At 41.2% G+C, this 27,483-nt stretch overlaps 1 protein-coding gene across 1 annotated transcript in view; it reads right to left on the reverse strand.

Moving 5' to 3' along the window:
• TTBK1 (tau tubulin kinase 1) overlaps window positions 1–27,483 on the reverse strand; it is an 86,882-nt gene that overhangs the window by 26,521 nt on the left and 32,878 nt on the right. The window contains exons 6-12 of the mRNA XM_083605698.1: window positions 16,843–16,908; window positions 11,738–11,830; window positions 11,496–11,621; window positions 9,403–9,557; window positions 8,155–8,374; window positions 4,840–5,015; window positions 1,684–2,242 (exon numbers count right to left, since the gene is read on the reverse strand). Of these exons, the coding sequence (XP_083461824.1) occupies window positions 1,684–2,242; window positions 4,840–5,015; window positions 8,155–8,374; window positions 9,403–9,557; window positions 11,496–11,621; window positions 11,738–11,830; window positions 16,843–16,908 (1,395 nt within the window). The remainder of the gene's footprint in view (window positions 1–1,683; window positions 2,243–4,839; window positions 5,016–8,154; window positions 8,375–9,402; window positions 9,558–11,495; window positions 11,622–11,737; window positions 11,831–16,842; window positions 16,909–27,483) is intronic.

Here is a 27,483-nt window from a genome sequence, read left to right on the forward strand (position 1 = left end):
AACAAAGGAAACACAAGCAGGTATATTTGGAAGCCTGGTGAAAAAGTATGGCATTTTAGTTCATTTCAGCAGGATAACTGGGAGTCATTTACCATGTTCGTCTCTCTGGTGTCTACTAGATAACATTTTCGCTATAACGCTTAGCATTTATATAGCACTTTAGAGAGCTAAAAGTGCTTTGCGTATATTATTTTAGTAATAACTCATTTTCTTTAGCTTACCCAAAGGATTGTTATGTGCTGTTGGAAGTCCCTTTAACTTTCTATCATTTTTTTAGCATAAGCATACTGAATGGCAGTAATATTGGGGGGAAACTCCAGCACTGAAAGAAAACTGAATTGCTATTTATCCCCCACATTTAACCTAACAAAAGTTATTATGATAACCTACTATGTTTCTTCCCCTAGCTTAAACAGGTCACCTATGTCACGATTCTGGCCTGATGAACCTGGACATGGATCATGAATAGAAGAAGACATCATTGCTGGATATGGGCATTGACCTAGCTGAGGAAGGGACAGCCAGGAAGGACTGGCATTGTCCAGTAAGACCAGCTGCCCAATCTGGGGAGGAAACAGCTAGAGGAGAAACCAAGTCTCCAGACTCACAGCCAGCAACTTTCCCCACACCCAAGCTGCCAGCCTGAGGCTGCTGAAGATCTGCCCCAGGGATCATAATTACAGAGCCCCACTTACCATTTGTTTTCAACTATAGTACTGCCTGCCCCGAGAAGCATTAAAGTGCATCCCCCATTCTAATACCATGAAATGGTGGAAAGAATCCCCACCCCTATATCTTAGCCACTTAGCTGAAGCTGTTTTCAGTGAGCTCTGCTGTTGGCCCAGCAAAATCCTTACAAATCTGCCTCATCCTACAGCAGAGCTGAAGAAGCTGTGTCCATGGGCTAAGAGCATCCCGCAGCTTCACTCAATGTGGCCTCCAACATACAGCATCCTCTGTACTCTCATACCTCCCCAGCACTTCTCATATCTTCACCCTGTCCCTAGGAACCTCCCGTGTTTTCACTTTGTTCAAGCTGCCACCAAGAGGTGGAAGTGAAAAGACACAGGTAAGCAGTCAGTATGGAGCACATGTGAACTTGGACCACCAACCACAGAGTGCAGTTACTAGAGTAGTGTTGCTTCCTCTGGAATGACACTCTAAGCACTACACACTGTGGTGTGGACTTCAAACTCACATGTGCACATGACTGCCTGCCTACAAATGTCTCTTCTCTTTGCAGCACAGAAAGGAATGGAAACACAGAACGAGGAGCACAGGGGAGGGAGGTGGAAGTGGGGGATTTCAGAGTGGCAGAAAGGGCATACAGGAACCTAACGGGAAATCCACTGAACACCTATGTTTTGACACTTTTTTGCATCGAGGAGGGTTCATGTCATCCCACTTTCAACGGTGGTCTTAATTGATGATGATGATAATTTATTACGGTCAGAGACCAGCTTAATAGCCTTAATTAAATATTCTTGATGCTGGTGCCATAATAATACTTATATTGAAAACATACCTCTGGAATCTGGTACGGCGGAGTAAGAATCAGACTTGCATTCTCTGTGACAGATTGGGGGTGGGTACGTTTTCCTAGAGGCGACAACTTTACACAATCGAAATGGGAACTAAAGCAAAAAAAAAAAGGATGAACGGTGCTTATTTTGAATGTCTTACCTGTCTCTCAGGACCAGTAGGCTCGGATTCTCGTCTCCGCTGTCGGATAGCTGGTGCTGAATATAAGGGGGACTGTGTGGGGCTTCCTGGTTGCTGTTCATGTTTGCTGTCAGAGACTGACTGACAATGCCCTTCATGTCTGTGGGAAGTGTCCTCCTCAGCCACAGGCTGCATTCCCCGGGTTCTCCCATCATGAATTTTCGGCCTCACTGCCGCTTCTGCCCCCAGTCGCCGTCTCTCGTCACCCTCTTCAATCGGCCTCAGCTCCTCGGGCTCTTCATCTGTTGTTCCAGATGTGCTTGGTTCAGCACCAGGGTGGAAGTCCTTCAGTTCTGTTTCCTTATCAATTATAACCCACTCTTTGCTGTCAAAGTCCTCCTCCTCAGCCAGGGGTACCGATCGGAAAGCATTGCTGAGGGCTTCATGCTCCACAGAAGCAGACACATCCATCCTGCCACTTGCCTGCCTGTCTACCTGCCCGGTGTCAATGGACAGCATCTGTGCTGGCTGGGAAGAGCATACAAGCCGTGAAGGAGAACAGGGCAAATCCACTCGTGACCTGAAAATAAGACAAAAAGCCTAAGGGGCAGCAATAATAATAATAATAATAATAATAATAATAATAATAATAATAATACCCCACCCATCTGGGCGGCTTACAGTACAAATAAAAACATAGTAAAATGTCAAACATTAAAAACTTCCCAATACAGGGCTGCCTTCAGGTGTCTTCTAAAAGTTGTGTAGTTCTTTATCTCCTTGACATCTGATGGGAGGCTGTTCCACAGGGAGGGTGTCACTGCCCAGAAGGCCCTCTGCCTGGTTCCCTGTAACTTCACTTCTCGCAGTGAGGGAACCACCTGAAGGCCCTCAGAGGAGGACCTCAGTGTCTGGGCTGAGCGATGGAGGTAGAGACTTCCTTCAGGTATTCTGGGCTGAGGCCGTTTAGGGCTTTAAAGGGCAGCACCAACACTTTGAATTCTGCTAGAATTCAGCTCAAGATTTAAGACTAAAGGATTACTGAAGTGTAATATTGATACACACAAGTTTTTGTGCAATAAAGACACTATATAATTTGTAATAGCAAATCATCTGAATGCATCTTTCATGAGTCACATGGCAAGATTTGCTATTTACCAAGTACTCAAGGTCTCCTAAAAACTGAGGTCCCATTGCTTTGCATATTTCCACATGTTCCTCTCCTTCTGAAATATCTGCAGATTGCTCTGCTCAAAATATTCACTCCTGGGTCTCGTTACAGACCTGGGAGGATTTTAGCTACTAGTACACAAATACAACTGCCCCTGTCCTGCTGTAGATACTCCCCAGTAAAGGGGAATCCCACTACTAGCTGAATGCAGGACTGAAATTGAACAAGAGGCTCACCTGAACTTAGTTCCTGAAACTACATGTTGTTCCAGATCACGGTCCTGAATTTTTAAAAAAGTGAGTGGTTTATTCTGAACATACATATCCGGAAGTTTAAGGTATGTGAACATATTCCTTCCCATCCCTACAAACAGCTTTGCACAACAAGGCAGCTACTTGCTTTTCTTGTCTATGTTTTAATATAATCACCTAAAAGCAGAACTTTCAGACAACCAAAAAATAACCTTGTGTGATGTTTGAACATTGGTTGTGTAAGTGTATATCTAAAGACAATGGATAAAACAAGCACCCTTAGATGTACAGCTGGATAAGTGTTTAATGGCTATCGTATTTGTATTTATTTAAAAATCAATAAAGATTGTTTTAAAAATCAATAATCTTATGTTAATCTCATGAACTACTTTTCCATTCTGTTTAAACCTATCATTGAAAGTTCTCAAACTTCACTCAGAACCAATTGTATTAATATTTTGAAAGTGAAAAAAGTAAGTGCAAAATGATGAGTTTGTGGAGTTTTATGAACCTACAATCTCGATTTGATTTATCCCTGCTGTGACTAAATACCATGCAGTAAATATTATGCTGTATTTTATCAGTAATTATTAAGCCTTTCCAGGAGAAAGAGTTGCCCAAAACAAATCCACCAACAGGGGAAATAGATGGCATGCTAGTGATAAAACTAAAAGTAACCCCAGAGCCTAAATAACATAGTGGGAAATTCCCCTGTCCTCTTATTGACTGATTGTAACCATATTACATGTCCTCTTGGTTTCTAGAATCCTCATCCAAACTGGATTTCTAGACCTCTCTGATATTAGGAAAGCTGTCACTGCTCTTTAGGCAGCACATATTTAAACACCAATAATATGGTTATTTTTCTTGAATAAAAATAAATTGTGCTGCCCTGTTCCATTAGTATCTGAATACAGCAGAGTGTTCCTGAGATGTTGTGCCATCATAAGTCTCCTTCACCACAAAACAGCAGAATAATCTTTAGCATGCAATAAACAATTCTATTAGGAAAGTACTACAGCAGATACTACCCACAATGGGTAAGCTCTGTATATCCAAGCATTCATTCATTTTGGATGAAAGGGATCCAAAATGGTGCTTGGAAATGGGAACTCACTGTCTTTCACAAACAAGCTTTCCATTATTTTAAATAAAACCCTATTAAGCTTAAACTGTAAAGACTTCAGACATCTCCTAAAACCACAGTTTTCTACCCAGGCCTAGCTGGATCCTTTAAAGTTTTATCCTGTTCAGTTGCTGACTTGATGTTTTAAATGACAGGTTTTTAATGATGTTCTGTGTAATAAAGACACTATATAATGTGTAACAGCAAATCTCCAGAGAGGTTTTTGGCAACGCCAACTTCTGCACTGGAAGAAAAGCATCTGGTGACTGTGTTTTTCTGCTAGTCATTTTCAGAACTAGCAACAAAAGGCTAGGATTTATTTCTTGTGAAAGGAAAGGATTCCTCCTGTTTCTCTCACATAGAAATAAACCTTCTTTCACCCAGAGAAGAAACTTTCTAGAACCCTCTTGAACTAATCAGGAATAGGAAAGATCTCTACACATCAGATCAATACTTTCTGTACTAAGAAATGAAAACTGACATATAATGTACTTATTTGCATTTTACTTGTATTTTGATTTTATAAATTTCTGTAAACCACTTAGGGATTTCTGTAAAAAAATGTTCAGTGGTATATAAATTTTCTAAATAAGTAAATAATAAAAAGTCCACGTGGACAATAAACAAACCTTCGCTCGTGCTGATCTCCTTTCCCATCGGCAGTGGAGAGGCGCTCAGACTCAGGGCTGTTCACACGACGGTATCTCAGAGAACGCCCTTGAGTAGTAGGGGAGTCTGGTGCGGCTCGCACCGGGGAGCTTGGGCACACACCACTTTTCTGATCTTCTTCTGCCAAACATTGTGTCTGCAAAAGATAGCAAACCCCCAAAACAACATTACAGATCCAGTTAAGGCACTGTAGTGAACATGATGCCAATCTCAGAAGCATCGTTTGGAAGACTCAGGGCAATACAATCATGTTTATACTGTCTTGACTGCCCTTTTTTTATGAAGAGGACAAGAAGTCACAATTCAAAGGAATTATGAAGCTGACACTGAGCACCAAGGCAGAACTGGAAGTTTATGATGGATTCTTCCTAACTTTAGCCCTGTTCAAATATTCACAAAATATTCATGGTGGTAGAACAGGAACATGACAATCCCCAGCACCCTCTTTGAGCACAATGCAGAGAAAGACTTGATTAGAGGGCACATGCTCTCACATGTCTAAGAGCTGGATCATATGTTATTTTCCTTAGGTTCCTCTTGCATTGTCTATTCAAGTAAATGGCATAAGAGAAGGCAGTCATGAAGGACTGCAGCAGTTACTTCCACTTTCCAATGCAGGCTGCTCAGAGGTAATAACTGTGATCTACCAGGAGTATCTCCTTTGACATTATGATCCCCGTGTGAGTACATACAGCAAAATTAAGTGGCAACTTTTGTTCAGCATTTTGTTGATGGTATCTCTTCTGTGAGCTGCCATCTTTTGATTTATAGGAAGAAAAGCAGCACCCAGAAAGCTGGATTCCAAGTAGGTAGAGCAGTATTCGTAATTAGAGCTTTATTGGGTAAAATGCCAGTGTCTCTCAAGCTCCTGTATCATTGATTTTTACCAAAACCCAAAGCACTTCACTCATTAATTTCAAATCTTTTCACAGCTGCAAAGCTCATGAAGGCAATAAATAGATAAATGAAAGGAATCTGAGTGAAACTGGAAGGCTAATGGACAGGGAGGGCAATGTAAATAAATATTTGTTGTAACATGGTGTCCTTAATCACGGTTGAAAGCATAGGTATAAACCTAGTCTATGTACCTATATTTGATATGGAAATGTCTCAAAGAAATGCCAAGAAATATGATGTCCACATGTCAGGCAAGAAGAACCACTTCATTTGGATGAATCTACAAATTCAAAATGTGGTGCTCTTGTTTCTTGCAAAAAGCCTTTAAAAGGCCTCTACAATACAACAATTCTATCATTCTCTTTTCTTTTCTTTTCTTTTCTTTTTAAATAGTAAATTTTATTAGTATTTTCCACACAACAAAAAAGCCCAAAAAAATAACAATACGCAAAACACAAAAACAAAATCCAAATCTTACAAATTAATAATATAAACACTAAAAAGGAAAACAAACATTGACTTTCACCAATCCCACAGCACCTCCTTTACCTCTCATTGTATCTTCCTGTTTTCCTGATCATCTCTATCCTAACATCTAAATATAAATCCCTCTTTCTTATCCTTTCACTTCACAAGGTTATTCCAGACTCAGCCAGATTTCTGTCCTCGAACCTTGCCTTTTAAGGTATTTATTTAGGCACTCCCATTTCTTTTTCACTTCACCTTTTTGTTTTTGTCTTATTATATCTGTCAATTTGGCTAATTCTAAATATTCTGAAAGCTTACATAACCATTCTCCCCTAGTGAGTAACTGATTCCTTTCCTAGCCACCAGGATTCTTGCTGCAGACATCACATATAAGAAAAAATTAGTTTTGTCTTTTGGAATATTGTCATTTAAAATTCCTAAAAGGAATGCCTCTGGCCTTTTACTATATGATATTCTTAGATTTTTCTTTATTTCTTCATGGATCATGCTCCAAAATTTTCCAATTTCGGGGCATATCCACTACAAATGGTAGAAGGTTCCTTTTTGCTTCTTACATCTCCAGCACTTATTATTATTATATGTTTTATTCATTTTTGCCAGCCTTTCTGGCACCAGTTACCACCTATGATGCATTTTTCATATAGTTCTCTCTTATCAGGTAACATGCCGTGAAATTTATATTTTTTGTCCATAGTCTTTCCCATTCATTATATTCAATTGAGTAACCCAGATCTTGTTCCCATTTTTTAATGGCGTCACCTTTTTCCTCCTTTTCTATTTTCCCATTTTGTAACAATTTATATATTTTTGAGAGAGTCTGTTGGTTGTTGTATAAGATTTCCTTCTCCCATACTGAGATTTTTTTATCAAACCCCTTAAGTTTATTATCCTTCTCAAATATTGGTTTTAATTGGAAATATTCTAACCAATTCACCCCCCTCTCTTTTAATTCTTCGAACTTCTTTACTGTCAGGCAATCCTTTATCTCTTCTACGAGTTCCCTATATGTCAGCCAACTGTCTTTCATATTATTTCTATGCATGGCTGATGACTCTATAGGTGACAGCCACCAGCGAGTTTTGGCTGTTACTATTGTTTTATTTCTTTCCCAAACTTCAAATAGGGCCTTTCTCACCAAATGATTAGTAAAGCCTCTAAAGTGCTTTTATTTTATCATGACCCAGGTAGCCATGCCACCCAAAAACTTTGACCCACCCCTCCAGGTCTAGGATTTCCATAACATCCGATCTTTCAGCCACGTCATGCATGCGGCCTCAAAATACAGCTTGAGGTCTGGGACCGCGAACCCGCCCCTTTCTCTAGGCTCCATCAATACTTTGAACCTTACTCTTGGCTTCTTACCCTGCCAAATAAAAACGGAAAGATCCCTTTGCCAGCCTTTAAAACATTTTGTCCCAATAATTATTAGGATTGTCTGGAAAAGAAAGAGCATTTTTGGGAGAATTGACATTTTTATCAAGGATATCCTACTCCATAAAGACAACTTCAATTTTTCCCCATTTATTTAAATATCCTTTTATTTCCTTCCAGTTTTTCTCATAATTATCCTTGTACAAATTGGTATTTTTATTTATAATCCAGATCCCCAAATACTTAGCTTTTGTGGTGATTTTAAGGCCTGTTACCCTTTTCAATTCTTCCTGTGCCTTTACCCCCATATTTTTCGTTAATAATTTAGATTTTTCTTTATTTAACTTGAAGCCCGATACTCCTCCGTACTCAGTCAGTTTCTGTAAGGCTCTTTTATCATTCTCTTTTCATTTGTAATGCTATATTTGTGACTGTGAATAATGTGAAGTTCTCAATTCTTAACAGAAACTAGCAGGAAAAAGAAACAGTGCCCATTCAAAAAGATCAAAGGACTTTACTTTGCTGATGCTGATCCTGAGCTTGTTGCGGTTCACATCCGTCTCTTCCCAAACCTCTCCTTCATTGAAGGCAGTGTTTGGAGCCTGGCCTAAGCTTTCCACTGGCCGGCCAGGCAAGATTGGGGGAGCATTTTCCTGGTCGCTCAGGTGCTCGCCTTGCAAAACATCCTCCGTGTTCTCACGAAGTAAATCTCCAGGAACTGGAGTGACATTAACCACACTAGAGGGGAGACATGCAACAGCATCAAGATGAAAAGGTCCTGATAGCACAGTCAGCTTTCTATTAATTATCATCATCATCATCATCATCACTTTGATTTACATACTGTCCTTTATCAAAAGATCACAGTATACAACATTAAAACATATTTTACAGAGCATAATAAAAACATAAAACAAAGCATTAGTAAAAGATATAATAATAATAAATAATCATAATAACAGCCCCCCCCCCTTTAACAGGCCATAGATTATTTAATGGATGATGGCCTGGGTAAAGAGGAATGTTTTTGCCTGGTGCCTAAAGTCATGTAATGATGGCACCAGGTAAGCCACTCCACGGAGAGCATTTCACAGATATGGAGCTACCACAAAAAAGGCCCGTTCTCATGTTGGCACCCTCCAAACCTCCCGGGGAGGGGCAACATAGAGAAGGACCTTGGATGTCAAGCACAGGGTCCAGGTCAGTTCGTATAGGGAGTGGTGGTTCTTAAGGTATTGAGGTCCTAAGCCTTGTAATGTCACACAAGCTCCCAAATTGTGTAGGCCTGAACGTGCCTTCTACAGCCCATTTGAAAAAGTGCTTTCTTCTTACAGAAGGGCATGAACAGTGCTGAAGAATGGAGGTGGCAAGAACCCAAGGTTTGGCCTGAAGGGCAGGTGGGGTTTTTCCTAGCTAGGCTTTCTCCATCTGCCTTACTTTACTGGTTTCAGAAACAGTATGGTACTGAGGCAGTGCCACAAAGACCCCACCAGAGAGCAACCACTATCCTGGATAATGTACTATCACACTGAGCATGTTGCAACAGTCTACCTTTATGGGATACAGCAACCTAGGCAGAACATGATGTCACCAAATGCCACAGGAGTACTAGGCATCTCATCAAGTGGCTATATTGTGATGTGGGAGGAGACAGTCCAAGATTACACTGTTTAAATGAATGGATTACATGATATTCACGTACATGATTCCTCTTGTAAGATTCTGCAAATGTTGACAACACCAAGGGCTGTGAATGTGTCACTCACCCAAACATAGCTGCTGTCTGCCTTGTGTTCTGCTGAGGTGGTGTAGAGGTGCTTGTAGATAATAAAATATCTGTACCGGCTTTTTCCCAGTCAAAGGCCTCGTTCTCAGTAATACCTCTTTCTTTCATGCTGTTTTCAAACACAGTCATGATGAGCTAGAAGAAAAGCAAATTATAATAAGGTTCATATAGAATCATAGAATCACAGAGTTGGAAGAGACCACAAGGGCCATCGAGTCCAACCCCCTTCATCGACAGTCAGAAAGAACAGGAACACAGAAAGCCACCTTATACTAGACTTTTCCTTCAACTAGTCCAGTACTGTCTACTCTGACAGGCAGCAGAAATCTAGGGGTTCGGATCCTTTTACCTGAAGTTGTCAGGGACAGAACTTGAGATGGGAGCATTCTGTATGCAGAACAGGTATTCTACCACTGAGTTATGGCCTCTTCTCAAATAATCTTTTAAAAGAATTTCCCTATGCATTTTCTGATTTTCATCTGGTGTAGAACAATATATAGCAACTGTCAGGGGTAACAGTCTTATGTAACTTTCACCAAATACTGTCAACCCTGGTTAAAGCTAGCCATCTCAGGGCACGTCTGAGAGGAAACATCTCCTGCTTAAAGGTTCTGCATTTGTGCACCAACCTGAAGTACTACTGTGAGCCAAGCAGACAATGCAGCTTGCACTGACATCCCTAAGATTCTTATCTTAAGCTTGGATTGCAGGGTGCTCTGAATGGGGAAAATCAACAAGAGAGGAAGGGAGGAGTGCTCCCAGGCACAAAGAATCCCCAAGTGACAACAACAGTATACAATTGGGCATAATCTGTGGTACAAAAGGTATTATTTGCTGCTTATAATAAAATCTACAACAATTTGCAAATGACCCATGTGTTCTGTTAATCTAGCTGCTGCACAGTTGCTGCACAATGGGAGGCCAATCCACTAATCCATATAATACTGTCTTAGTCATGAGTATGAAAAATAATCTTAGAGTGATTTCAGAATCTGATTTCAGATCACAGGGACCAGCTATAGCAGGGAACTCAATCCATTTCAGCATTTCAATATCCTGGGAGAAAGCCCTTTAAGCCATTGGCTAATGTGTGCAAGCATTTTCTTTTCTATACATCATAGATGGGGGTGGCCGGGACATTTGGCCCTCCAGATGTCACTGAACTACAGCTCCGGTCAGCCCCCAAAAGCACGGCCAATGGTTACAATGCTGATCTATAGTTGATCAACTTCGGGAGGGCCAAAAGTTCCCCACACCTACGATAGATAGTAAAAAACAGTCTAGATATATAGGTGTAAAAATTCATTTGTTACTATCAAAGGTGTTGCACTCATAAAATATACTGTAAATCATTCTATTAATCCATTTGTACATTCCTCAAATCATGTTTTAGCAAACGAATCGGATTTGAATCATCCTAATTAGCTGTTTGTGGGAATGGCTGGATACCATCTCGAAAAGTATTATTGTAGGACTTAATACTCCTTTGAAACAAAACAAATGGACAAAATCTACAGTTTCGGAATAACTGCAATCTTAAAGGTAAAGGTAAAGGTACCCCTGCCCGTACGGGCCAGTCGTGTCCGACTCTAGGGTTGTGCGCCCATCTCACTTAAGAGGCCGGGGGCCAGCGCTGTCCGGAGACACTTCCGGGTCACATGGCCAGTGTGACGAAGCTGCTCTGGCAAGCCAGCACCAGCGCAGCACACGGAAACGCCGTTTACCTTCCCGCTATCTACTTGCACTTAGGGGTGCTTTCAAACTGCTAGGTGGGCAGGAGCTGGGACCGAACGACGGGAGCTCACCCCGCCGCGGGGATTCGAACCACCGACCATGCGATCGGCAAGCCCTAGGCGCTGAGGTTTTACCCACTGCAATCTTAGGAAGGGACAAATATGCTGCTTCCATTTGGATCATATTTTGAAGGCATGGGAAATTGTCAATGGACAATTAGGGATCTCCCAGGCATTCCAGCTAGCTCTTCCCACATAAACAACATTCCCAACACATTTGGGAAATATAATTTTATTTGTTTTAAGATGAAAAGTTATTAAAGGTTTCAGAGGTTTTTACCTGATAATCTGGTTTAGTAAAGTAATCCAGATTTGCAATGTGATCCAGAAAAAGGTGGAACTCAGAAGGCATATGTTTTAGCAGCATTCGATGTTCATATTTCTCTTTAATCATACCAACTTGCTCCTGCAAAGAAAAAATACCATCACACAACATTACACTACACATAACACGAAACCTCAGGCAGATAAAATGACCAAGAAAATGGAGGGCCTTATTCAGTCACTGACTGAGTTCTCTACCTTATCTTTTATCTTGCGCCACGGAAGCTGACCAACTGCAAACTCCACCAGCATGTAAAAAAGGGACCACAGGTCATCATGTCGACCCATCTCCTGGAGAAAAATGAAAGTACAAAAATCAAGCTGCTGATAGTGTCTTCAACTTTACAACAGAGCAGGTGACTGCTGCCCTATGATCCACTTGATGACAAATCCACTGAACATACAATTAAGAGCAGGCTCACAGAATGTAATGAAAATGATGTATAGGTGGTATTTAACACTGGTGAAACTGTCCAAAATGTATAGGATGAGGAACAAACTATGTTGGAAGTGTGGAGAGAAAGATGGGAGATTTTTATCATACAGTATGTGGTGGGAATGTGATAAAGTAAACGTATTTTGGGAATTGGTCTACAATGAACTAAAAAAGATGTTTAGATATACCTTCCCAAAAAAACCTGAGGCTTTTTTGCTGGGTTTGATGGGAGAAGAAATCTCAAAGATAGACCAAAGACTATTTATGTACACCACAACAGCGACAAGAACTTTATTAGCCCGAAGATAGAAATTGCAGGAACTACCAACGATTGAGGAGTGGCAGACAAAGATGATGGACTTTGCGGAACTGGCCAAGCTGACAGGCAGGATCCGAAACCAAGACGACCAAAAGTTTCAAAGAGATTGGAGTACAGTGGTACCTCTGGTTACGTACTTAATTCGTTCCAGAGGTCCGTTCTTAACCTGAAACTGTTCTTAACCTGAAGCACCATTTTAGCTAATGGGGCTTCCTTTTTTTTTTTAAATAATTTTTTATTAAAGGTTTTTATAACAACAACAAACATATAACAAATACATAAACAGACAAAAACAAAAACAAAACAAAAAACATGTACCATTTCATATCTTAATTTCTTGTACCTTTCTTCCCCGACTTCCTCATGCCTCCCTTTTCTGTATTCCAAATTCTTATCAATTACTCAGCAAATCTTCCCTTATTTTAATTTGAAATTAATCTAATCTTCCATATTCTCCTTGTCTTAACCCTTGCTAATAGTAACCATTTACTTTCCAGTCCAACATCATTCTAACTTTCATTAATTTTGTAATATTTCTTTAAATAGTCCTTGAACTTTTTCCATTCTTCTTGCGCTGCTAGCTAATGGGGCTTCCTGCTGCATCACCGGAGCACAATTTCTGTTCTCACCCTGAAGCAAAGTTCTTAACCCAAGGTACTATTTCAGGGTTAGCGGAGTCTGTAACCTGAAGCGTATGTAACCTGAAGCATATGTAACCCGAGGTACCACTGTAAATTTATTGGGTATATGAATAATTATTGTAAAAATGTGAAGACACTAGTGGGATTGATATAAATTCTGCAATGAAAAAACTGTAACTCTCAAAACTTTATAGACCATTGAGACAGAGTTGATCATAAGGATATAAAGGTCTGAAGTAGAGGATATAAAGTGTGACACAAAGATTTGAAAATTAAAAACTGGTTGAAGGGATGGAGGGAAGACACAAGCTCAGTAGAGCAAAGAATTTATTTGTTTTGTTATTGGTATGCTGAAATATTGTGTTAAAAAAGAAATTAATAAAAAATAATATTTTTTAAAAAAGAGCAGGCTCTCACAAGGTTAAAGATCTAGAGTAATGGTTTTCAAACCTTCTATCTCTGGGTAACTTTTTCTACATTGTGTTCTCTGTTGAGGAATTCCTGTATATCAATCATGGAACCTCTTTACAAGAGGCTTCAGCAAAATTTGAATTACAGGGGCCCAAAGAGGCTGAGCCCAAAGAGTTTTTTTTTTTTTGAAGGCCACATGATATGACTAAAATTGGGAAGAGTTGAAGGGTGAGATTTATGGATTTCACTAAGTCCTCTCTACCTATTTCCGCATTGCCTTGTAGCTTAGCATGTGGTCTACCTGCAGGCTGGACCCAAGAGTTTGCCCTAAAAAACACCAAAAGTTAACTTTTACATTTATTGAACTGCCCACTATTGTCTGCGGTCTAATCCATCACTGGCCCCTCGAAGGCTGCATAGAAAGGACTGAAGCCCTCAAGCTGAATAAGTCTATTCACCCCTGGGCCATAGGAGCCGTCATTTCAAAAATAAACTAAAAGCAATTTAATCTTGTTCAGTGACAAATTTTGGAGGTCTTTGGCGACAGAGAAAAGATTTTGCAAGGTTGGATACAGTGTGTGGGCTAACTATCCCTTCTGAGCAGCAATCACTATGAAGATGAACTCTATACTATCTTTAGTGCCGTACTGTATATTACCCTGTGAACCTTAGAGTTAAAAGGCATTTTAGAAATATAATGCAGAATAAAGCACCACTAATAATAACAATGTTCTGTATTTCTGAATCTCTCTTCCCCTGTTCCACAAACAGGTGATGTCACAATGTCAGAACTACTTCTTACAACATAGATTCAGACACATTGCCTGAAACAATTGTCTTCTTTCAGGATTTTCCACTTCGTAGATGAAGGATGACTTCCTCTCCTCATGCCCATCAAAAGATAAACTATAAATTGGGGGCATTGCAGAGCAACTAAGATATTATTGCTCTGAGCAAAAGGGAAGATGAAATTGCTGAGCAGAGATGTGAACATCATTTCACTGTGCAGCAGTACTGTCTTTAGTACGAAATATCATCTCTTTTACATCTTTCAGTGGGTAGCTTATTGAGTGCAAATGTAGCACAGTGACTAAAAGCTTGCTACAGCCATGAATGCACTAGGTGACCCCAGGGCAAGCTATTCTATCTCAGTCTGCATTCTCCCCTTCTGCAATGTGGGGATAATCTGAAATACCCCAAACATTCAAATAGCGCTATAAAATGTTGACAGTTCTTGGCAGAGCTTGGCAGATAATGCCATTGTAGATAAAACCTGAGAGTAAGATGGATTTTCTTTCAGACAAGGAGTCATTAAAAAATTAGGAAGTGTGAAATGGATGGCTCAGGCAACCAATTTTGGGTGGTATGAAAGAGCAGCATTTTTATAGTATTGTATATTACTGTTTTTTTTACTGCTAGAGAGAGGTGCCGGTGATATTTTCTGCCTCAAGTGCTAAGCTAACTTGGCTGGCCTTGGGTACCATGCACCTTTATTTGGGGGGAGGGCAGGGTACCATTCGCTATTCTGCCTCAGCTACAACAGCTAACAAATGATACTGACCTGGTATTTAACTATATTCCACAGAGGAATCAGCAATACTACTACTATTTCAAACTATGTATGATAAATCTATGCACAGCCATAAGACAGTGATCACTAATAGCTCAGATGACTTTTAAATACCGATCACAGCGAAGCACTGTTTTATCATTGCAACACGCGGCAAGGATAGCAATAACTGCTACCATATTCCAAACACCCGATAATCAAATGCTGGGAACAAATGCCAGGGGAAAGCTGAGGCCCTCCTGCCCTTCCTGTGAGCATCTAGAGGCATCTAGCTGTCTACCGCTGGAAACAGAGTTCCGGCTTAGATGGACTTTTGGTGTGATCTAGCAGGCCAGTGTTTATGCTGAAACAATAGCTAGGAAATCACAAGCAGGCAATTTGCATGGACAATGAGCAATCATGATAAGAGGTTTCATAAGGGTATACTTTCTTGGAATTTCAACATTAGACACTGTATTTTGCCCACCAAGTCTGAAAAACAGTTTGTGGTGCTCCTATATAAGACCATGCTATATTCAAAAAAACTTTTGCTTGTGTGTACTCAGTTCAAAATGGTTTATCCATGACTAATAATAATAATAATAATAATAATAATAATAATAATTTATTATTTATACCCTGCCCATCTGGCTGGGCTTCCCAAGCCACTCTGGGCGGCTTCCAGCAAAATATTAAAATACAGTAGTCTGTCAAACATTAAAAGCTTCCCTAAACAGGGCTGCCTTCAGATGTCTTCTAAAAGTCTGATAGTTGTTGTTCTCTTGGACATCTGGTGGGAGGGCGTTCCACAGGGTGGGTGCCACTACCAAGAAGACCCTCTGCCTGGTTTCCTGTAACTTGGCTTCTCACAGTGAGAGAACCACCAGAAGGCCCTTGGCACTGGACCTCAGTGTCTGGGCAGAATGATGGGGGTGGAGACGCTCCTTCAGGTATACTGGACCGAGGCCATTTAGGGCTTTAAAGGTCAGCACCAACACTTTGAATTGTGTTCAGAAATGTACTGGGAACCAATGTAGGTCTTTCAAGACCGGTGTTATGTGGTCTTGACAGCCACTCCTAGTCACCAGTCTAGCTGCCGCATTCTGGATTAGTTGTAGTTTCTGGGTCACCTTCAAAGGTAGCCCCACACAGAGCACATTGCAGTAGTCCAAGCGAGAGATAACCAGAGCATGCACCACTCTGGCGAGACAGTCTGCAGGCAGGTAGGGTCTCAGCCTGCGTACCAGATAGAGCTGGTAAACAGCTGCCCTGGACACAGAATTGACCTGCGCCTCCATGGACAGCTGTGAGTCCAAAATGACTCCCAGGCTGCGCACCTGGTCCTTCAGGGGCATAGTTACCCCATTCAGGACCAGGGAGTCCTCCACACCTGCCCGCCTCCTGTCCCCCAAAAACAGTACTTCTGTCTTGTCAGGATTCAACCTCAATCTGTTAGCCGCCATCCATCCTTCAACCGCCTCCAGACACTCACACAGGACCTTCACCGCCTTCACTGGTTCTGATTTGAAAGAGAGGTAGAGCTGGGTAACATCCGCGTATTGATGAACACCCAGCCTAAACCTTCTGATTATCTCTCTCAGCGGCCGCATGTAGATGTTGAAAAGCATGGGGGAGAGGACAGAACCCTGAGGCACCCCACAAGTGAGAACCCAAGGGTCTGAACACTCATCCCCCCCACCACTTTCTGAACACGGCCCAGGAGGAAGGAGCGGAACCACTGTATAACAGTGCCCCCAGCTCCCAGCCCCTCTAGGCATTCCAGAAGGATGTTATGGTTGATGGTATCAAAAGCTGCTGAGATACAGCACACATAGTAGTGCTATGAGTTTGCAGATACCTTGTCTTCCAAAATGGCTCCGGCTTTTGCACTACCTGGCAGAATACTGAACAGGGAATTCTCCCACCTCCCCAAAAAGAAATACTCACTCTGTTTTTATGAGCATTCACTGAAGCATAGCGGACCGTTCCCCGGAAACCAGCAACATTACGAGGCTAATGGGAAAGATAATGAAAAATTAAACTTAAACATCAAACTTAAGAATTAGAAGAGCTGCTAATGTTTTATTTATCACTCAGGGCCATAAACCACTTTAATTACATTTGTTAACTTGAACTGATGCCCTAGGTAGGCATTTTGGTTAGACATTAAAAGTTGCTCATTGAATAAACCCCTCAGGAACAGTTAAAACATGACAGTGGAAAAGCCACTTGTACTTCACAGTGCTTACAAGAGATCTAATTACAGTTTGTTTGTTTGTTTGTTTGTTTGTTTGTTTAAAAAAATCTTCTGCTAAGGATCAGCCCTCCCTAAAAGAGAATACTTCCACCTTGAGTGGACACAGCCCAGCTTCATCTCTGTAGAAAACCAAAAACCAATGGTTTCAAGTCAATTAAACTTAGAGCAAGTGAGAAGTCCAAAATGGTTTCTGTAATCCTTTAAGTGACTACAGAAAATGATCATGACAGCCTCATCTTCCCTTTTAAAAAAACCCATTATTATAGTTGCATAACACAGGATGCTTCTGTCAACTGTTCCAATTAATTATCTTAATTCACATTGGCTTGGTTCACACATAACAATAAGCCATGGTTTAGTAAACTATTATTTATTAAACAATGGTTTGTTTCATTATCAACTCTACCCAGCAGATCTGAAGCAATGGCTTGTTGGCTTATTTAAATAATAATAAACTTTGGTTTATTCTAATTGTGGCTTGGCATAATGTGCTAACAAGACACCCTTACTGAGTTATAAAAATATTTATATATTGCCATGTCATAAAAATATATCAAACCATATAAAAGTTAAAAATCTACATCAATTAAACAATTGTGGATTCTTAATTACCTGATTGGCCTGGCAGAATAGAAAAGTTTTAAGCAGGCGTTTAAAAAGTTGGCACAGAACCATGTTTCTTAACCATGGTTTGTTTGGCCATCCCACCCCAGACCCTCAACTAAAAATAAAACATGAGGCAATAACAACTATAAAACATGGTCAAACTATGGAGAAAAAAGCCTTGGTTTGTTTGATTATCTGTGGGATAATTCATAGTTAACTTGTGGTTTGTTAAACAAACCTTGGCTTATAGTTACATTTGAACCAGGTCATTGTCAGGATCCTGCTGGTTGCCTATAAGCACTGGTTCCCCAGTGCACTGACTCATATCCCAGCTGTTATAAACTCCATTGTAACTCCTCACCAAACTAGGAGGATAGGGGTTCTGAATAGCCTATTTGAAATGGTAACCTCCCCCTTCCCACCATTAAGCATTATCACAAGAAGTATTTTCCAGATAAATAAATTTCATAATTCAGGCTCAACTACTAAGCAAACTAAGCAAAAAAGGAAGTATTTTGCCCCCATTACGGTTGAGAACAAAGCAGCATGTGCTAAGGAAAGAACAATGCAGATATTTTGTCATAACAGTTGAACCATCCCTTGCTGTTATGGTTAGGATTCCACCACTAAAAAAGCTTGGATTTCATGCTGTCTACTTCAGAATGAAGTAATCTTAATGGCTATAAACAGGAATTGTCATATTCTGTTCTCCCATAAGTAGTAAGTACAACTCAAGTACAACAATGGGGAAGGCTGCGTTAAGTTCCAAGTAATGCCCATCCAGGACAGTCCTGAGCCACTGCAATCTCAGAAAGACCCAGCACTTCAGCCCTATTGAGGTGTTCTCATCCCATATGTAATTAGGAAAAATGGGGGTGACAGTTCTGCCACCACCCTCTCACCCTCTGTGAGCTGAAAGGAAGCAGGGAGGCTTTTCTGCCATAGTAGGTTCTGTTAGGATATTTCCGTTCCACCTTAAAAGGGAGCAGGCTTTGTGAGAAGTTTTGGGGGGAGGCTCTGTCAACGTTTGTTTACACCTTTAATCGCAGACTGTCACCACCTATTTGTTGTACTCCCTATGAGAAGATGTTTGGTAAGAAACATAACGTCAAGCACATGAGAATCATGAGGGTATGGATGACTAACTCTAAGTCCATTAAGTTCACAAAGAGTGTTGAGTACAATCCTAAGGGGGGGGGGAAATGTGGGAATTTTCCAGAGTTACCCAGAGGAGGATGAAGGTGATGTGAAAAAGGCAGATGATGTTGAGGCAGAAGAGGAAGCTGAGGATGATGATGATGATGATGATGATGATCAGAGTTCGGATTCCAGTTCAGTGGGCGGCGCTGCTGCTGGTGTCAGTGACAGTGATGACACAGCAGACTATAAGAGCGCAAAGGCCTCAGTCAGACCATCTGATGCAGCTGACAATGAACTGGAAGAACCACTGTTCACCATTGGTCACTTTTCTCCTAAGAAGGAGGAGATGAGTCCAGAAGACTTGCGTCTAGTACGCAAATCTGAAAGGGCCACGAAAGGCAGTCCTCCAAAGAGATTTGCTGATGAGTTTGCTAAGACGGCAACTGCTGTTCTTGGTAGCTCAGAGAAGGTGTGGGAACCTTCAAGCTTCAAAGAGGTTCAGGAGTTAACCTCTAAAGATGCTGAGCCTTGGCTTAATGCCATGAAGCTGATTCCTTGAACAGGAACCAAACTTGGGAACTGGTACCGGTAGTCCCAGGAATGAGACTGGTTGGCAGCAAATGGGTCTTCAAGGCCAAGACAGACCAGAATGGCAAGGTTGTCAGACACAAAGCCAGATTGGTTGCCAGAGGTTTTTCACAGGTACCAGGACAGGATTACCACGAGACCTACTCACCCACCGTCAAATATGAGAGCATTCGGCTGATGCTCAAAATCGCTGCAGAGGAGAAACTGCATGTTTCCCATCACGACATTAATACAGCCTTTTTGTACGGGGTTTTGGGGGAGGAGCTGTACATGCTTCCACCTGATGGAATGCAGATACAGAAGGGAATGGTCTGTAAACTGCGGAAATCCTTATATGGTCTCAAGCAGAGTGCCAGGTGTTGGAACACAAAACTCATTGAGACATTGCTTTATCTAGGTTTTCACCAGGGCAAAGCTGATTTGTGTGTGTTTGTCAAGGAGGAGGGGCAAAACAAACTGTATTGTTTATGTTTTGTTGATGATCTTCTGATGTTTTGGAAGAATCAGGCTTTGTACCAAAGCACCCTAGCTCAGCTGAAGGAGCACTTTGACATGAAGGATCTTGGTGAGGTATCCAACTATCTTTCTCTGCAGGTGGAGAGGGACCAAGCAGGTAATTTTCTGGTACACCAAACACAGAAAATTGCTGATGTATTAACCAGGTTGAATTTGGTTGATGCAAACCCAGCAGACACACCGATGGTGACAGGTTACCAGGTAGATAGTACTGCTGAAGCGTTTTCTGACACTATGCTGTACAGATGCATTCTAGGCAAGTTGAATTTCATTGCTAGATGTTCAAGACCTTACATAGCTGTAAGCACTAACCTGCTTAGCAGACATGCTAACAATCCTACTGTTCAGGATTGGAAAGCTCTGAAGCGTATAGCCCGCTATTTGAAAGGGACTTTGCACTACAGGCTGAGGTTCACCAGTCAGAAGACTGGAGGTCTTGAAATCTTTGCAGATGCTAGTTTTGGAAGTGACACCACGGATGGTACAAGCACTTCTGGAGTATGCTACATGTACAACCACTGTCTGTTTGACTGGTTGTGCAAAAAGCAGACGACAGTAAGCTTAAGTTCCTGTGAAGCAGAACTCAATGCTCTGTCATTTTCACTCATGGATTGTGAATGGTTGATGCAACTGTTTAAGGACATCGGAGTTTCTGTGAAATGTCCTGTACAAGTGTATCAAGACAATAGATCCTGTTTGGCTTTGCTGAACTCAGAGAGTTGCAAGCAAAGAACCAAGTACTTGCAGATTAAGCTACATCGTGCAAGAGAGTGTATTCAGAAAGGACTCATTCAGGTGTCCTACATGGCAGGAAATGAAATTCCTGCTGATCTGTTGTCTAAGGTTGTTAACAGAGAACAACTTAAGGTTTATGTACAGAGGTTGCAATTGGGTTGAACCACAGGTACTACAGGTTACACGGAAAGGGGGAGGATGTTAGGTTATTTCCGTTCCACCTTAAAAGGGAGCAGGCTTTGTGAGTCACAGAGTCTGCGTATTTCCTGTTCACAGGATGTTTCTGTTTTGATAGAACTGTTGTCTCTCTCTGTGCCTGAGCAGACCAAAGCAGGCAGTCATGTTTATTTTCTTTGTTCTGACCAACGCTGAATAAACTTGGAAAAATGCTCTCCTGCGTGCATCTTTCGCTGTGCGAATTCTGCTGATAGAGCGTGCATCAGCTCTGGAATGTCACAAGCTATTTTCTGGAGCTCGTGTCGCTAATTGCTGATACTGTATCTATGGGAGATCGATGGACGTCTGGAGGCGACGTGGGGGCCATGATGGGCTTTATCTCCCTGGCAGTATCCCAACAGGTTCCTCGTGCAAGTTAGAACCCGTGTTTGTTCCAGGATTCTGAATATTTTCAGGGAGCCTACAAGAACAGAACAGGCTCCCTGCTGCATGTGTTTGGTGGTTAACTTATGGAGGGTGACAAAGACAGCAATGGTGGTGGTGGAGTTAGCACGTGTGGCCTACACAGAGACATGCAATTCTCATTGTATGGGAGATCAGAACACCTGAATAGGACTTTTTTTGAACTCAGAATGCAGAAGACTCTTGGCCTGTACATCAAGAGTTGAGACATGTCCCAGTCCTGAAAAGCAAAAGAGTATATACCATCAAAAGCCAAAGCAAAAACAAAAGGAGAACTCAGAACTCTAATAATAATTAAAACAAGCAAGCACAAAATAAAGGGGGGTGGGGGGAAACCAAGAAGCATCATGATGGCTCACTCACAACTCATGGCTGAGATGGTTACAAGCAGCGGATGGGAAGCCAACGCATCAAACACAGTCTCAAAAAAGGAGCCCAAAAGAACTGTAAAACAAAGAGAAACCCAAAGAAAACCATGACAATAAAAATGCAAAATGGAGAGAAATAAAAACAGAAATGAATTTGAAATCAGGTCAACAATTTCACCATTATTATTATTATTATTATTATTATTATTATTATTAAATAATAATTATTATTTCCCTTCTCTTGCAGCATGTGCCTTGGCTTCACTGCTTAAATTATCTAAAGCTGGTCACTTTGCAGATACTTTATGCCTGGGTGGTACACAGGGGCTTAGACTTTGGAGCTTGATCTATGTGAGGTAGTACAGAACGTTCTGTCTTCAGGCAGAAAGAGATGCAGTAAAAGCCACATAATCTCCCCGACTCACATGCTCATTGACACTTTCTCAGCCTGAATTTATTGGCATCATTTCTTATTTCTGCCCTGTTGATTTTCGCCATTGTGTCTTGACTGTTACTGCCTATTTCTCTGTCTGAATTGGGTATGGCTAAGTCTGTATTCTCAGGGACCACTCTATTCCACCCCCTTAACAGTCCATATTTATCTAGAACAGCCCTTATTTCCTGCTACCTGTCCCTGTCAAGTCACCATCCCAATCTGTATTTGGGGAAGACTGGAGGCACCTTTTAAAATAGAATTAAGAGTGCAATACTAGAGTTGCCATTCTTTAGAATTCAACACCCACACAGCCACACACACCCCACAGTATCTAAAAGGCAAAGACAGCAGCAATAGCTCAAGGGAGGTCACAATGGAATCCTTACTGGCAGTGTGAGTTTTCCAGCTTTGCAACTTACAAGGCAGATGTATAGATGAGTGAATTACACAGTGGTTTAGCCATCAGAATTGTTCTTCCCTCCCCCATGCTTTAGGCAGGTGCCCATACCTATCTTATTTCTACATATGCTCACAGGCACATTAACCCATTTGGCCTTTATTTTGTAAAAACCTGATCTGGGAAATTGGGGGTGGGGTGGGGACTTGGTGACATAAAGGATTCAGACAATCATACCATACTTAGTCAAGTATGCTGCAAATTCACAGAACTATTGTTCCCAGAGTTTAAACCTGGCTATTAAAAGCTAAGTTTGAACTGGTTACAGTGATGCCAGAGCCATTTCAAAAGCAGCCTCACCACTTTATAAATTTATGTTTCTTCATCCAGAAAGTCTGAAGAGGAAGCACAATTCTTATTTTCAAATAATGTGATCAGTGGATTCTCTCTCAATTGGAGAAATATAAAATGCCAATTTACCACTTCCCCTTTATCTCCTAAAAAAATCTCTCAAGATAGCAAATGTTGCTGACTATGCTTGAGTTGTATCTATTCTGTATTAAATGCAATTATTTCCACTGAGAGACTTAACATTTGTACCATTTTGTTTTAAACATAATTTCTTAGGACCAGTTAACTAACACATTTGCTTCAGAAGCCAGTGCAGGGTGGGCTAAAGTAAAGGAACACATACAGAGTTCTGATATAGAGAGTAAGGACAGTTTTCTAAAATATACAATAGTGTGTGTGAAATAGGATGGTATCCTTGAAGTGATAATTAGCAGTATTACAAGTACATAAAAGTGTCCCTATTTTCATCTGTGAAGCATCAACACTATGCTATTCCTCAGGGAACTGAAAATATATTTTCCCACAACTGACTTTCACACAAGTGGTCAAGTACCATAATAAAGTTGGTGACATTTTGCAGTTCGGTTTTCATCACTTCATGAGCTCAAGCGTAATGGGGTCATAACAAACAAAATCTGAGAGAAAGGTGTAAACACAGCGTGTAGCATCTACCTTAAACTCTTGAAACCTTTTGTTTCCATTTGTATCACAGTATGGGCAACTTCTCTGCCACATCTTTATTAGCCTTTGGTCAGGCTGCCGGCATCAGATAACAATGCACTAGCACTGGCCATTCTGGTTGCAGACAATGAGCATTTAAGCATGGAAATCGCAATGTGTTGCCATTTATATTCCTGAGTTATTCATGCAATATTGTTAATAGTATGCAACAACGCACTGATGTCTAACCTAAGTCACTCAGCTATGCTCCAGTCAGATGCAGCACTCATGAGGCTATTTTATTAAAACAGTTCTGCTCCAATATATATTTCAAAATGTAGCAATAGTTGCACCAAGATTAGAAAATGCCTGCATCAGCAACTACATTTTTAAGTATTTGCACTGATGTGCCAATTTTAGATGGAACCTGGTCATGTAACAATTAAAAACATAATCTTCTTTAATTAGGGTTTTGGTTTCTGCTGCTTTCAACTTTCACACCTGATCAGGCATTCTCTTTCCTAATATTCAGCCTCAGCCATACAGATACACACGGACACAAAACTGCACTTACAAATACATACAATATCCCCAGTCAAGCATTGCAAACTACTGCAGTGCGGTCTGAATCACGAGGAGACAGAGCTCTAATCAATGGTCTAGGGCTGACTCAGCAGAAGCAGCAGCATGCAAAACACAGCAGCGCATTGCCAATTCATGCAAACAGGAGAAGCTTGCCATGACAAAAATGCTGCTTTCCCCTTGCCATTCCATGAAAGATAAAGCAGCAGAGATGTATTCAACAGAGAGCTTCAAGGGGATGGGAGAGTTGCGCTAATAATAGAAGTGCGGGTCAGTTTTCAAACAGAGAACCAGAGTTTGCATTGTGAGAAAAGCATTATGAATTAAAGGCTACTGAATTGCTGGCAACAGTAAAACTAATTCCTATACTCAGGCATCTGGTTGACAACATGAATTCAGAATGAAAGCCTAGTATGGTAGAGCACATTGCTAAACTTAGGCATGAGGACAAATATTTAGAAGCATTTTCACATCACTACTTAACATGGTAAACTTTGTTTGAATGGATAACATCTGTAAAACAAATAAAGTAGGCAGGTTTTGCTGAATTACAATTTCATGCTACCCTACGTATAAGCAGAATAACGTTACAGCAAACCAATACATTACAACTATAAGAGGGCTGTTTCTTTTGAATTAATTATTTGTGTTTATTTAGAATTGCAGCCCTGAACCCATTGCTACAGAACCAGAACCCTCATTGTCCATTTTCTTCAAAAGAAAAAAGTAGAATAGTTGGGAAGGGGTCCATTAATGGCAACTGAAAAAACCATTATTACAGATAAATAAGCCTTTTTATTTACTCATGCTCTAATCTAGTTGAAGGGCAAGCCATAAAATATTGCAAAAATTCCCCTCCCTAAAGTTTCAGCTCTTCTGATTTATGCCTCAATCATGTAAAGGAAGCATGGCTTTACAGGCTACATGACTTGCATTTAAAACCTGTAACTTGTTTAAGTACCCTCTATCTTAAGTAATTGGTTCTGGACAATGAACAATGTGACTATTACAGTGAGGGGTGAAAGTACAGTAATACCTTGGGTTGAAGTAGCTTCGGGTTAAGCATTTTTGGGTTGCACTCTGCGGCAACCCGGAAGTAACGGAGCATGTTACTTCCGGGTTTCTCCCCTCTCGCATGCACAGACGCTCAAAATGACGTCATGCGCATGTGCGGAAGCGGCGAATCGTGACCCACGCAAACGCAGATGCAGGTTGCGTTCGCTTCAGGATGCGAACGGGGCTCCGGAACGGATCCCGTTCACATCCAGAGGTACCACTGTATTTGATCCCCTGCTAAATTTGCCTGTTTGCCCTCTGACAAAGAAATGACCAGTCCATAATTTTATTGTAGCTGTGAGAGACAGAATAACAACAGAAAAAACCCCAGAAATCCCGAAGACCAAAATCTGAGATTGATGTGCATTATAATGAGTGAAATAAGTATTTGATTCCTTTGCAAAAAATGACTTAGTACTTGATGGCAAAACCCCTGTTGGCAATTACAGGTGTCAGACGTTTATTGTAGGTGGCCACCAGGTTGACACACATCTCAGGATGTATTTTGTCCCACTCCTCTTTGCAGATCCTCTCCAAGTCAGTAGGATTTTGAGGCTGATGTGTAGCTACTCGAACCTTCAGCTCCCTCCACAGATTTTCGATGGGATTAAGATCTGGAGACTGGCTATGCCACTCCAGGAACAAATGGACTGGTAATTTCTTTGCCAAGTGGGCAAATTTAGCAGGGGATCAAATACTTTCCCCCCTCACTGTAACTACTTAGAAGAAGAAGAAACATTGTGGCATTTTGCTAACTGCAACCTTCATCAAATGTGCAAAGTAGACTCCAATAGTGGCATGCAAGTGGGTTGAGGTACACTTGGCGGACAAACCATTAGCAAATTACATTACAAATATATAGCAATGCCCTGCACAGGAGCTGGACTTCCATTATACTTTCCTTTCAAACCCACAATCTACCTGTCCACTTTCCAGCAGGACAACTAAGAAGGCAAGTGAGAGTTTGACCATCATTTGGATTAGTCAGGGTGGGACTCCCCCATTCAGAAGCCAACTATTCAAACTAATGGTATAGAAGAAAGAGTACTAATTGGGTGTTCTGCTCTGCACTCTGGTATCTACCAAGTAGGGTGACATGATGCTGGGCTCTGTGAGGTCTACTGTGGACGAGGTCATGTGTTAGGCGGACTATCTTTAAACAGTATAGAAAGATTGAGCTCCATTACAAAGCTTTGTTTCAGAGGAGCAGTGACTACCTGGGAATCTGTTGATGTAGCCTAGAATAGCAGTGACTTTTTTTTCTTTTTTGCTGCAGCAGCACACTGTTCCCTCATGCTAAGCTTGTGGTCTACTAAGACCCTGGATCCTTTTCACATATAGTACCAGAAAGTGAGGTCCCCGTCCCCCCCCCCGATTCATATATTTGTGCAGCTGGTTCTGCCTAAGGGTAGAACCTTAAGTTTGTCCCTACTGAAATTCATTTTGTTAGTTTGGGCCCAGTTCTCCAATCCAACATTTTCAATCCCGATTCCATCTTCTGCGGCAATAGTTACCCTTCCTAGTTTGTTGCCATCTGCAAATGTGATGATCATCCCCTCAATTCCTTTTAAGTTTACTGCGTCTTTTACCATTATCCATCTGTTGTATGTCCATAGTTGCCATAGTATCCAAGTCAATTGGAGACTTTATAGACATTGAACAACAATGGGCCCAGGACAGAACCCTGCTTGTAATTTTATTCCAGGATGATGAGGAAGCATTAGTGAACACTCTTTGGGTTCAGTCAGTCAACCAGCTACTAATCCATCTAAAAATTACCTCATTCAACTCACATCTTACCAGCTTCCTTACAAGAATATCATGGGGGGACTTTGTCAGAAGCCTTACTGAAATCAAAATACACTATATCCATTCTCCTGATCCACCAAGCTTGTAGCTCTATCAAAAAAAGAAATGAAATTCATCTGGCAAGACACGTTTTTGAGAAACCTATGCTGGGTCTTAGTAATCACATCATCCATTTCTAAATGGTCATAGACCAACTGTTGAAATATCTGTTCTAGGACTTTCCTGGTATTGATGTCAAGCTCACCAGTCAGTAATTACCTAGGTCTTCTTTTCCCCCCTTTTGAAGAAGGAGCAACATTTGCCTGCCTCTCTTCTGCAGGGACCTTACCTATTCTCCAGGAATTCTCAAAGATTACAGACAAAGACTCACAAACTCCTTTAGTACCCTTGGGTGCAGCTCATCAGGCTCTGGAGATCTGAATCCACTCTAAGTATGTAGGTGTACCCT

This window comes from Podarcis filfolensis, assembly GCF_964270895.1.
Source record: "Podarcis filfolensis genome assembly, chromosome: 3".
NCBI lineage: Eukaryota > Metazoa > Chordata > Lepidosauria > Squamata > Lacertidae > Podarcis > Podarcis filfolensis.